General features: G+C 53.8%; 2 protein-coding genes across 3 annotated transcripts in view; both read right to left on the reverse strand.

The window, feature by feature from the left end:
- The window catches only part of IQCF1 (IQ motif containing F1), a 188,640-nt gene that overhangs the window by 20,430 nt on the left and 156,839 nt on the right, over window positions 1-11,371 (reverse strand). The window lies entirely within an intron of this gene.
- On the reverse strand, window positions 2,031-11,271 carry RRP9 (ribosomal RNA processing 9, U3 small nucleolar RNA binding protein). The gene is made up of 15 exons (XM_012771474.3): window positions 11,138-11,271; window positions 10,771-10,853; window positions 7,028-7,137; window positions 6,246-6,313; window positions 6,126-6,167; window positions 5,729-5,855; window positions 4,699-4,823; window positions 4,524-4,616; window positions 4,040-4,140; window positions 3,825-3,959; window positions 3,674-3,736; window positions 3,271-3,416; window positions 3,115-3,194; window positions 2,341-2,414; window positions 2,031-2,208 (listed from the first exon to the last, which is right to left on the reverse strand). Exons 1-15 carry the CDS (start codon window positions 11,216-11,218, stop codon window positions 2,106-2,108), a joined length of 1,431 nt encoding a protein of 476 aa, XP_012626928.2. The 5' UTR covers window positions 11,219-11,271; the 3' UTR covers window positions 2,031-2,105.

Raw genomic sequence — 11,371 nt, forward strand, 5'->3', positions numbered from 1 at the left:
GTCCTGGCCTCAAGTGATCCTCCTGCCTCAGCCTCCCAGAGTGCTAGGATTACAGGCATGAGCCACCTCACCCAGCCTGCTTGTTTACATGTTCTATGGCCTCCAGAAAGGGTAAGCTTCTTGAATGCAGAACTTTTTCTTGTCCCTTTCTGTATCCCCATGGCCTAGAACAGGATCTGGGGGATTATTAGAACTCTAATAAAGTTTTGTTGAACAGATGGATGAATGGATGGATATACAAGAAGGAAGGGATCATTTTCTCAGAGAAGTTGTTCCATTTGCAGAAGGAAATGGAAATGAATACCTGGCGGGCCTCAATCCTTGCTATCAGAGGGTGCATCTCAAAGCTGCAAGAAAGATGACACCCAGGGTGCAGGCCCTGGGCCCATCTTGGGAAGGTGGGTTAGCAGCCTTATTGCTGTCACCTCCCTGATGTCTAGTTTCCCTTTTGAAGTCAGGATTGATGAGCGATTCCCCCAAAAGCAGTACAGGGGTTGTGCCAGCAGCAGGAGCGGCAGTGGTGGTGGGGCCATGTCAGACCTTATACCTAGGCCCACTCCCAGTCAGGAGGGAAGAGTGGATACTGGCTGCTCATCTGCCATGTCACACTCCTATGTGGCCAGCAGGCTAGGGCCTATTCGTTCCACTCCTCCTAGACCATCAAAGTCTGAGGTTGCCATAACCACATCCTCTCCCTGCTCAGGAGGAAGACCCCCCGCTCTGGCAGGAGGCAGGGGGTGATGTTCTGGAACAGGCAGTAGCATAGGTGGTAAATTCATTGCAGAAATGGCCCCAGCTTCTGTGCCCTTAACAATATGACTTGGCAGTTACCCCATCAAGAGATGGAGTCCCTTTCCCTTGTATCTGGGCTGGCTTGCCATTCACTTTGGCCAATGAAATGTGATACAAGGGCCAGATCCAAGCCTGGACCTCTGAATCCAACTACAGCAAGGAAGCCCCAGCAGAACAAGGTTGAGAAGGATAGAAGCTACGTGAGAAATTATTTTCCCTTTCAGTTCCAAGGGTGGTTTTTATTCCCTGGGAGTATACTAACAGGAAAGGGGGTTCAGGGGCTTTTCTGTGTTGCTTGCGATGTTACTTGGGAGGTATGCTTATGCCATTGCCGAGCTCAATTTGAGGCAGGTCACGAGTTACATCTTCTGACCTGTAACAGGATTTTCAGGGGCTCAGTCTGAACCTGGCCCCTCTGGCCCCAGGAGGACAACCGCAGGCACAGGTGCATCTGAGGGGGCAGGGTAACCCCATGAGCACAGGAGCAGGAGGGGAGGCTGTGGCTTCCTCCTCTCAGGGGACTGCCCCACCCCTTCAGAGGCTCAGCTGCTGGGCCCAGTGGGCTAAGGCTTCCCCTGAACACCTGCTTCTCATTTTTCCCCTCAGAGGAAGGGACCTCTTTGCTTTATACCTCTAGTCCCCTCTCCACACCCTCCCACAGCAGGAATGAATTACCCAGTTGGTGAAATCAGTGACAGTGAACATTCCAGGGACATGTTTACCAGGCAGGGTCCTTGCTGTGATGGGTGATGCAGCCCTGCTCTGTCATTTGGACCAAAGACAGAGCTCTTCCCAACTGTGACCCTAAACCCCCCAGTGCAGGGTCCGACCCCTACTACAGACCCCCACCCCCGCACCTCGGGGGCAGTCTGTCTGCTCCAGCTTCCTGGCCTGGCCTGGGTGAGGATGTCAAGTCAGCTGACGTGCAGCCGGCTGTGTTCAGCTTAGCTGTCAGACCGCAGCCCCCAGCCCCCACACACACTGGACAGCCACGGCTTCGACCCTGCCAGCCCACAGCGGTGGGTGGGGAGTTGGCCTGATGAGCTCATGCGGGATGCTTAGGGACCAGCAGCCAGCAGCCAGCTGAGGTCTCCATCCCAAGTTCTTTGGAAAAGGATAAAAGCCCTCAAGCTGCAGAGGGCAGAGCTGAGTGACTGCTGGGTCCTGTCCCTCCTTAGGCCTCTCCCGACCCACAGCCCCTGCTGCACCCACCCCTCAGGAAGCTGCAAGAGACAAGGCCCAAAAACGGAGACTTTTAATACAAAGTGGATGGGGCACGGGCCAGGAAGGACTTAAATAAAGAGAAAAGAGGTTCAGGAGCCGGCAGCTGGGGCGGCTGGGGCTGCGGGGACCCTGCGGAGCGGGATGATGCAGACCGAGTTCCGAGCCTCTTTGATCCGCCACCATCGGCCAAGCCTGCAGGGGGATGAGAGGAGTGGCTGAGATGTCCCCAGCCCGTGTCCAGCCCCACCCAGTCCCCACCCCCATTCCCATCCAGCTGCCCAGCCAGTGCCACCTTGCCCTTCACCCTTGAGGGACCCCACAAACCTGTGCTCCTGCCCCACCCCAGCCACCAGGAAGTCCCCAGTGCTGGAGAACTTGAGGCTGTTGATAAAACCCACCTGAGCAGAGAGAGGGACAACGTGGTAAGACATCAGAGCCCCTCCCCCACGGCCCCCAGCATCACAGTCAAGGGCTCGGCCTTACCAGGCCTGGGTTAAATCCCCGCTCTACTTCCTGCCACTCAGTGACGTGGGCCAGCCCTCCCCCCTCAGGGCCTCAGCCTCCACATCTGACATGGGGGCAAGTAGAGCACCAGAGTTTGTGAGGAGACAGCATCCGCCAAGTGTGTTAGGGCGTGGCTGAGGCCTGGCTCCTGGTTGTGGGGCCTGCAGACCGCATGGCCGTCGCTACTGCCCCAGGCCCTGCACTCTCAGCACATGTCACTGAGAGATCCTGCCACTCTCCCCCAGGTCACCCCAGTGTGGACGGTCAGGCCTGCACACGCCAGCCAGGCACTCCATCTGGCACCAGCCGTGCAGAACCAATCACAGCACCAGCCTCCATCCTCTGCCCCACTGTTCCCTACCTTGTACCTCAGCACCCAGGACAGGGCCTAGGACAGGGAGAGGAGCGGAGGAGGGGCAGAGGGAGAGGAAGGACGGAGGGTTCCTGCCAGGCCCTGCGCCAGGAGTTGGCCCTGCCCTGAGGAGGATCCCTTTTGGCAGGAAGGAAAATGTTAAAGGGCTAATTCCAGGGACCATAAGCTCCAGGGGCCTCAGGAGTGTGGCAAACGCAGGCCGAGCACTCGGGCCCACTCACCAGGGGGATGTCACAGAGATGGTCAAGCTGCCGGAAGCCCTCCCCGCACTGCCAAAGCCGCACGCAGGAGCTGTGGGAGCCTGGGGGACAGGAGTGGTCAGCAACCCTGGGGCCAGCCCACCCTGAGGCCCTCCTCCCGCCTTGTGGGGTACCCACCTGTGGCCACAAGGTCTGTGTTGAGTAGGGCTGCCACCGACGACACCCAGAAGGGCTGCTCCAGGCCTGGCTCCCCCCGCAGCCCGTGAGCTTCACGCTGCAGGGCAAGTGGCCGCTTCTTGGAGAGGCCCCACAAGGCCACCGAGCTGTGGACAGGGCGTACAGTCAGCGAGGGGCCAGGGGCAGGAGGGAAAGGCCACACGGCAGGGAGGGATCGAAAGCACACACCAGCCGTGGGAGGTGGACAGGGTCACCGAGCTCTCTGCCTCAGTGTCCTCATCTATGAAAAGGAGTTACAACAGCACCCCATGGGGGATTCTACGAGGTGCGCTCAGGGCCTGGCGGGCAGCCAGAAAGCACTCAGGAGCAGCAGTGGCTGGAGACGTCAGGAAGGCAGTCTTACCCATCGTCTGCACCTGACACCATGTGCTCCTCATTGATGAGATGGATGCAGTCGATGGAGCCCCTAGAAAAAGGAGCTGTAAGGGGCATGGCCCAACCCCACCCCTAGCCCAGCCCATGCAGCCCCCACCTGGCACAGCAGGCCACCTTACTGGTGGCCATAGAAGACAAGCTGGGACTCCTCAGGGATCTTCCACACACGAACAGTCCCGTCCCGGCCCCCAGCTGTCACACAGCACTCCCGGCTCAGGGCATCCAGGGCAGCTACTGCGTCCTGATGCCCGAAGCTGGAGGGCAAGACAGAGCAGGCTGGGGGTCACGCGTGAGCTCCCGCGCACATCTGCGCCCCCTCTCCTCGCACACTCACAGCGTCTCCACGTAGGAATTCTCCGCCACGTTCCACACCTTCACGGCGCGGTCGTGGGACGCGCTGTAGAGCTGGTGAGTGCCTCTGCGGAACGCCAGCCCCTGGGGGTGCACGGGGAGGGAGCGAAAGGGAACCTGGACTACAGCAGCTGACACGTCAGGCCGAGAGTACTTCCTGAAAAGCAGGTCACCTGGCACAGGGAGCCAGCTGCCCCAAGAGCACTCTGGGGGGCACCCACGTGGCCCATGTGCCCGCTGCCCTTACACAGATGCAGACTCCTCAACCCCCCTGATGGCTGTGCAAGCCCCACTCCGTCTCCCCCAGTCCCTCCCCCTCCCATCAGCATGTTCGTGTCCTGTATGGCCCACTCACTATCCCACAGCGCAGGTTCCCTGAGGACGGGGACCCCAGGGGCCCAGCACCGAGCCTGGCCCACTCAGCAGGTGCTTGCTACATATCCGCCAAGGCAGGCCCAGCTCCTCACCGACACAGCGTCCCGGTGTCCTGTGAAGGTGTACAGGTGCCGGCAGCTCTGGGCCTCCCAAATGAGAATGAGCTTGCTGCGGTCACCAGAGGCCTGTGGGGTTGAAGACAATGACCACAGACACCCACCATGCACCCAGACCTCACACCTGCCCCCCGGGCCAACCTGGCCTTACAAGATACTTGCCGTCCGAGGAGATGGCCATACAGAGCACGTGGCTGCTATGGCCAGGGGGCTGTCCCTCGGCACCCTTCTTGGCTCGAGGAATCACATGCAGCTTCCGTCCACTCTCCACGCTCCCTGCCACAAGGGGGGAGAGAGGTTACTGGGTTGAGAGGATAGGGTTGGCTGGCAACCCCCTCAAGGGGCAGCATGGAATAAGTCTTGGACTCAGGTCTGAAGACCTGGTCCAGCCACTGTGAGCCTTTGGACAAGACGCCTCAGTTTCCTCATCTGTTAAGTGGGGACAATAGTCCCAAAGAGCAGCCATGAAGCCCAAAGAGTGAGGATGCAAAAGTGCTTTGGGGCCAGTGACAGTGGCTCATGCCTATAATCCTAGCACTCTGGGAGGCTGAGGCAGGAGGATCGCTTGAGGTCAGGAGTTCAAGACCAACCTGAGCACTAAGCAAGAGCAAGACCCTGTCTCTACTAGAAATAGAAAAATTAGCCAGGCATGGTGGCGAGAGCCTGTAGTCCCAGCTACTCAGGAGGCTGAGGCAGGAGAATTGCGTGAGCACTGGAGTTTGAGGTTGCTAGACTGACATTACTGTACTGTAGCTGGGGCAACAGTATGAGACTCTGTCTCAAAAAAAAAAGGGTTCTTTGGGATTGATGGTGTGAGTTCTTCCTCTTACTATGGTGGGTAGACAAGGACAGTGCTCAGCTGTCGGATGTCAGGAACCCAGAAGAACCAGGGAGTCAATCCCAGGACTGTGCAGAGCCTCAGACATCTTCTGGTGCAACCATCCATCTGCAGTGTCAATTCCTATCAAAGCATCATCCTGCCTTTGCTCAACTATCTCTAGGGACAGGGAGCTCATAAGCCCCACTGCTTCCACTGTCACCCAGAAATCACCTCTTTGGGAGCAAATCTGCCTTCCAAGGCTTCCTCCCATCAGGCTCTGTTTGTCATGACCACTGCCTCTCCCCTGGCCAACCCTTCCAGACGTGCCCTGGGGCTACACCCACCCCAGGCATTCACTCACACTTAATGATGCTGCAGTCTTTGGCGGCGGAGAAAATGGCCAAGTCATCGGGAGTGATGACCAAACACGTGATGGAGAGCTGGTGGCCCCGTAAAACTCGAATGTCAGACAGGGCAGGGGCCTGGATCTGGGCAGACAGGGACTGGGTCATTGTGGCTGAGGACATGAAGATACCCCCCCACCCCAACGCTGGCCTTTCCCACCCACCCTGGCCAGAAGGCAAACAGGAGCCACTGCTGCAAGGATCAGACTCTACCAGACCTGATCTGCCCCAGTGCTCACCATGCTCCAAGCAAAGACCCTCCCCAGTGTGAGCCCCCATGGAGCCATCTGCCCACCAACACAGGTGGAGCCCTCAGTGCCCTCCAGCTTACACCAAAGGACTGTGCTCACTCACCTCTTTTGCCACTGACTTCTGCAGCCTGCCTTTCTGCTCAAGCTGCATGGGAAAGACAGAGGTGAGGTCCTGGGGGCAGGACCAGCCCCACCATGCCCCACACTCTCCCTCCATACTCACCACATCCTCCCTCAGGCGCCCTGCCACCTGGTCCTCCTCAAACGCAAAGGCCTCAGCCTTCTCATCCTCTGTGCAGGACAGACCAGACCAAGCAAACCAAGGCTGAGACCCCACTTTTCCCATCCCGTCCCATCCCAACCCCATGGCCCCAGCGCTGGGTCCTGCAGGAAGCTCAGGCTGTCTCAGAAGAGGGGAGAGCAGGTTGAATGGCCTCCTCCTAATCCCTTACTTATCAAATCAGTCTAAAGCCCCCTGCAGGTGCTACAAGAGGCCCATTAGAGCTCCTGGCGACCCTCAAGAGTGCAACCAGGGCCGGGCGTGGTGGCTCACGCCTGTAATCCTAGCACTCTGGGAGGCCAAGGCGGGAGGATTGCTCGAGGTCAGGAGTTCGAAACCAGCCTGAGCAAGAGCGAGACCCCGTCTCTACTATAAATAGAAAGAAATTAATTGGCCAACTAATAGATATAGAAAAAATTAGCCGGGCATGGTGGTGCATGCCTGTAGTCCCAGCTACTTGGGAGGCTGAGGCAGGAGGATCGCTTAAGCCCAGGAGTTTGAGGTTGCTGTGAGCTAGGCTGATGCCATGGCACTCACTCTAGCCTGGGCGACAAAGCGAGACTCTGTCTCAAAATATAAAAAAAATTTAAAAAAAGAGTGCAACCAGCACCAGCAGCCCTGCCAACCGCTGAGTATCTGCATTGGTCACCCATCAGGTGGCAGGGCTGCAGCAGACAGGCGTAGGCACAGGCCCTGCCCCTCACCGTGCCTGCCCGCTGGCTCACCTTGCTGCCGGAGCTGCTCAAGGTAGAGCTTGGCCAAGCGTAGCTTCTTCTCCTGTGCAGTCTCCTCCAGCTCCTCCTCCTCCTCCTCCTCAGTCCTCCTCGGAGCTGGGCTGCAGGCAGGAGGGGGCTGGGTCTGAGAGGCTCATCCTACTCCTCTAGCCACCAGGACTGTGCCTCCTCGATGCTCTCCCTGCCACTCAACCCTCCCCAGCCCAGGTGGCCAGTGATGACACGTGCAGAAAACTGAAGGCTGTGACTCACCAGAGCCAAAGGCCCTACTCAACGCCTGACACGGGGTGAAAACACGCCCAAACCCAAAGGTATTTAATCTCTTAGCTCTGAGGGAGAGAGAAGGTTCTACAGGCTTCTAAGAGAAATCAGGTCACAAATAAAGCATCAAAAATCCAAATGGGCTGGAAACAGTGACTCACACCTGCAATCCCAGCATTCTGGGAGGCCAAGGCAGGAAAATAACTTGAGGCCAGAAGTTCAAGACCAGTCTGGGTAATACAGCAAGACCCTGTCTCTATAAAAAACATTTAAAAACTAGCCTGGCATGGTAGCATGAGCCTGTAGTCCCAGCTACTTTGGAGGCTGAGGCAGGAGAACAGCTTAAGCCCAGGAGTTTGAGGTTGCTGTGAGCTATGATGACACCACTGCACTCCAGCCTAAGATACAGAGTGAGACTCTGTCTCAAAGTAAATAAATAAATAAATAAAAATAAAATTGGCCAGATACCTAAACAGCAATACACGGAAAACAAGACAAAGGAGACTTATACACAAAACTCTGAAGGAAAATAACCGCTGGGATGCCATGCCCAGTTAAAACATCAATGGCAACATCATCAGATGTGCAAGGTGCCTCACAATTGGTTCTTTCTCCTTTTTTAAAGATAGAGAATGTATTCCCCAAACAAGAGGGTAAACTAAGAGGAAGGCAAGGAATATCAGAAGCAGGAGACCTAGCATGGAAAGCAGAAAGATGACAACCTCCCCCAAACAAGGAGGCAGTCAGTCTGGACCAGATCCAAGGACCCAACAGGCAGACACACTTGGACTGCCATCGTCCTAGACTCACTGCCACAGCCTCCACAGCCCAGTTCCTGGACCAGCTGAGGGTACTCACTTCACTCAAAGACAGGCCCTGCTTTGACCTGCTCCTGGGAGCTAGAGGCAGGTCATGGGAACTCAGAAACAGAAAATCCAGGGCAGCCCACTCCCCCTGATCACATACCTGCAGATATCTAGTCTTTGTCAGTTGCCTCAACTATATTTCCCAGGACCCACTCATGACCTTACCTGTGACTGCCCCAAAGGGACCTTGAAAACTCTCAGAAAAGGTAAGGCATGCCCCAAAGACCATTTGGTGCCCTTGCCTGGCAAGCCTTCAGCCAGTCAGGCTGGTGCTGCCCTTCCCTTACACAGCCAAGGTTGGGACTTCCCAATGTATTCAAAGTAATCAATCTATTGTTTAAGGCTTCACACATAGGAGGCAGAACCATAAAGAAAAGCAAGGGAAGTGTACACTGAATGATTCCATTCATATGGCATTCTGGAAAAGGCACAACTCAAGGACAGTGGTTAGCAGGGGTTGGGGGAAGGCAGAGGAATGATTACAAAGGAGCAGGGGAGAATTCTGAAAGGTGACAAAACCTTTCTAGAACTTCATGGTAGTGGCAGTTATACAACTATGTGCATTTGTCCAAACTTGCAGAACTATACACTTAAAAAGTAAATGTTACTATATGTAAATTATAATTGAATGAGAAAATAATTTTTTAAAAGAAGAAGAAAGGGCCAGGCACAGTGGCTCATGCCTGTAATCCCAGTGCTTTGGGAGGCTAAGGCAGGAGGATCACTTGAGGCCAGGAATTAGAGACCAGCCTGGGCAACATAGTGAGATCTCATCTCTACAAAAAATTTAAAAATTAGCCAGGCGTGGTATTGCATGCCTGTAGTCCTAGCTACTCAGGAGGCTGAAGCAGGAGGGTCACTGAGCCTAAGAGTTGGAGGTTGCAGTGAGCTGCCATGATACCACTGAACTCTACCTAGGGCAACAGAGTGAGATTCTGTCTCTACAAAAATAGGAAAAGAAGAAAAAAAACACAAAAAAAGACATTAAGTCAAGTCAGAAATGATAGTTAGGGCTTCTAAGCTTCTGCAAATGTTCTAGTTCTTAACCTTAGTGGTAGGTGCACAGAGGTTCACCATTTATCATTACTCTCTATGGTACAAATGTATCTCATTCACTCTTCTGTATCTAACACATTTCACAATATAATATTTTTAAAATATTAAAAGTGTTTAGCACAAGGCCTGGCATACAATCACCCTTAATAACTTTAGGCTTAAGAAAAGTATTTTACGTCTTTCTGTGTACAAGTTAAGGCAACACATAATCAATTTTAGAAGCAGAATTTCTAAAGCCAATTCATAAGGAAGGCACTAGGATTCCCTGGTATGAGAGACACTATTCCACAGAATCAGGCCTGACACTTTGCCCAAGCCTTTGAAACCTTATAACCAACCCTATCAGCTGCAGAAATGAGGGAGGCATTCAAAGCTCTCCACAATCTGGATGTACCCACTACTTGCCCTTCCACAGTAGAATGAAGTAGAAGTCTTAAACTCCTGAATAGTATTTGATATGACAGAAATAAAATTCCACAGATATCAGAGAATAGTGAAAATAACTCCTCTAAGAAAGGTTATACATGCATTTCAAATCAATGTTTACTATATGATTCGCTTGATCTCTGAAAATGGAGAAAGCAAAACTCTAAGATTGCTATATCAGAAGAAAAATAATGCTTTTTGAACGGTTGTAATATGTATCTTGACCAGGGAGTATATAGATTTTTAAACACTTTATTTAGACTATATGTGAACTTAATTTGTTTTAATTAATAAAACTAAATGGCTTTTAATGTTTTAACACTGATGTGTAATGAATGAAGTGTTATCTGCCACCAATGTTAAACTATCCCGACTTATTCAATATTGTGGGTAAACAATGGTAATAATATATAATACTACCGGGTAACACAGCAGAATGACATCTCTAGTAATTCCTTTTTTCCAGAGAACTTAAACTTCAAATAATTTGGAGACTATGGTTTTCATAGGTTCTATTTTGCATTCTTTTCTTTTTGTAATTACTGGGATATTATGATGGTTGTAATAAAGATTATATGGGAGTATAAAAAAAGTGTGCCTCTGATCCCTGAATGCCCTCCCTGCCGCTACGTGAGAGACTCCTCCTCATCTCTCCAGGCCTTATTTAAATGTTCCTCCTCTGTTCCCAGAACACACAGCTATAAGATACACATCCCATGTGTATCTTACAACACATTCTCTGTACTCTTGGCAGTGAAGCCAGTACCTGGCATGTTAAGTGTCAGGGACACCAATAATTGTGAAACCGCGGGAAAACAGACTGAAGAACTATTGAGCATTTCTCGCATCCCTCTCCCTTTGCCTGTCAGTCCAGCCCCGCGCTTAGCTCCTTGGCATGAGTGAGGGACGTCTCAATGGCCTCCCATTGGGGCCTGGGGTCCTCCCCCACACAGAGACCTTGCAGAGGAGATGAGACTTCTCAGAGAAATTGGAGGAATAGAGCCACGATCTGAGAGCCAAGGGCCAGAGTCTTGGGTTCTAGGTCCAGTTCTGGCCGAAATCCGAGTCTTCCACACACCATCGGTCTCAGTTTTCCCTCCCACAAGGTGGAAGAGAACAGCTCACCTCTCGTTCTCAGAGTCGCTGGAAATCTCCTCATTCATCTTGCCGCCACCCTTGGATTTGCCCTTGTCCCCCGCAGAGTCGGCCTGGGAATCATACGATCCTTTCTTTGGTCACAGGTCCCTAACATCCTAGCACTGACGAAGGGCCCCTTCGGTCCCTCAAGAGCCCCAGGACTAAGAAAGCCGGTGGCTTCCGGGTCGAGCGCAAGGCTTTCTAGGATTTGGCCAGCGGAGAGAGGAACGAAGCTGACTCCAGCTGGCATCCCGGGCGAAGGGCTGGGGAAGGGCCCGGACCTGGGTCCCTCGGATGGGATGACTGTTGTCCCAGCAGCGGGACTGACCGTGGCCCATGGAAGCGCCATGCTCACCTTTCTCCGTCGCTTGCTGGCCCCCGCACTGGCGCTGGAGGCCGACTTTCCCCGCTTATAAACTGCCACAGATGCAGACATGCTGCCTACGGCGTGTGTAGCAGCCACCGCCGGAGAACTCACGTGGCTGCTAAACCCCGCGCCGCTTGGCAAGACCCCCGGCCCTGATAGGCTTACACGGCCCGGCGGGCCCCGCCTCCCGCTACTCCATTGGGTTCTTCAGCAGACTTTGCC

Source organism: Microcebus murinus, chromosome 1 (assembly GCF_040939455.1).
Source record: "Microcebus murinus isolate Inina chromosome 1, M.murinus_Inina_mat1.0, whole genome shotgun sequence".
NCBI lineage: Eukaryota > Metazoa > Chordata > Mammalia > Primates > Cheirogaleidae > Microcebus > Microcebus murinus.

What these genes read in the sequence shown, in the direction of transcription:
- RRP9 (XM_012771474.3), bottom strand. Translation starts at nt 11,218, where the DNA reads ATGTCTGCATCTGTGGCAGTTTATAAGCGGGGAAAGTCGGCCTCCAGC. An exon ending in CTTGTCTTCTATGGCCACCA is followed by an intron (nt 3,737 to 3,824) that starts GTAAGGTGGCCT and finishes TCCTTTTTCTAG; the next exon opens with GGGCTCCATCGACTGCATCC. An exon ending in GTGTCAGGTGCAGACGATGG is followed by an intron (nt 3,417 to 3,673) that starts GTAAGACTGCCT and finishes CCCTGTCCACAG; the next exon opens with CTCGGTGGCCTTGTGGGGCC.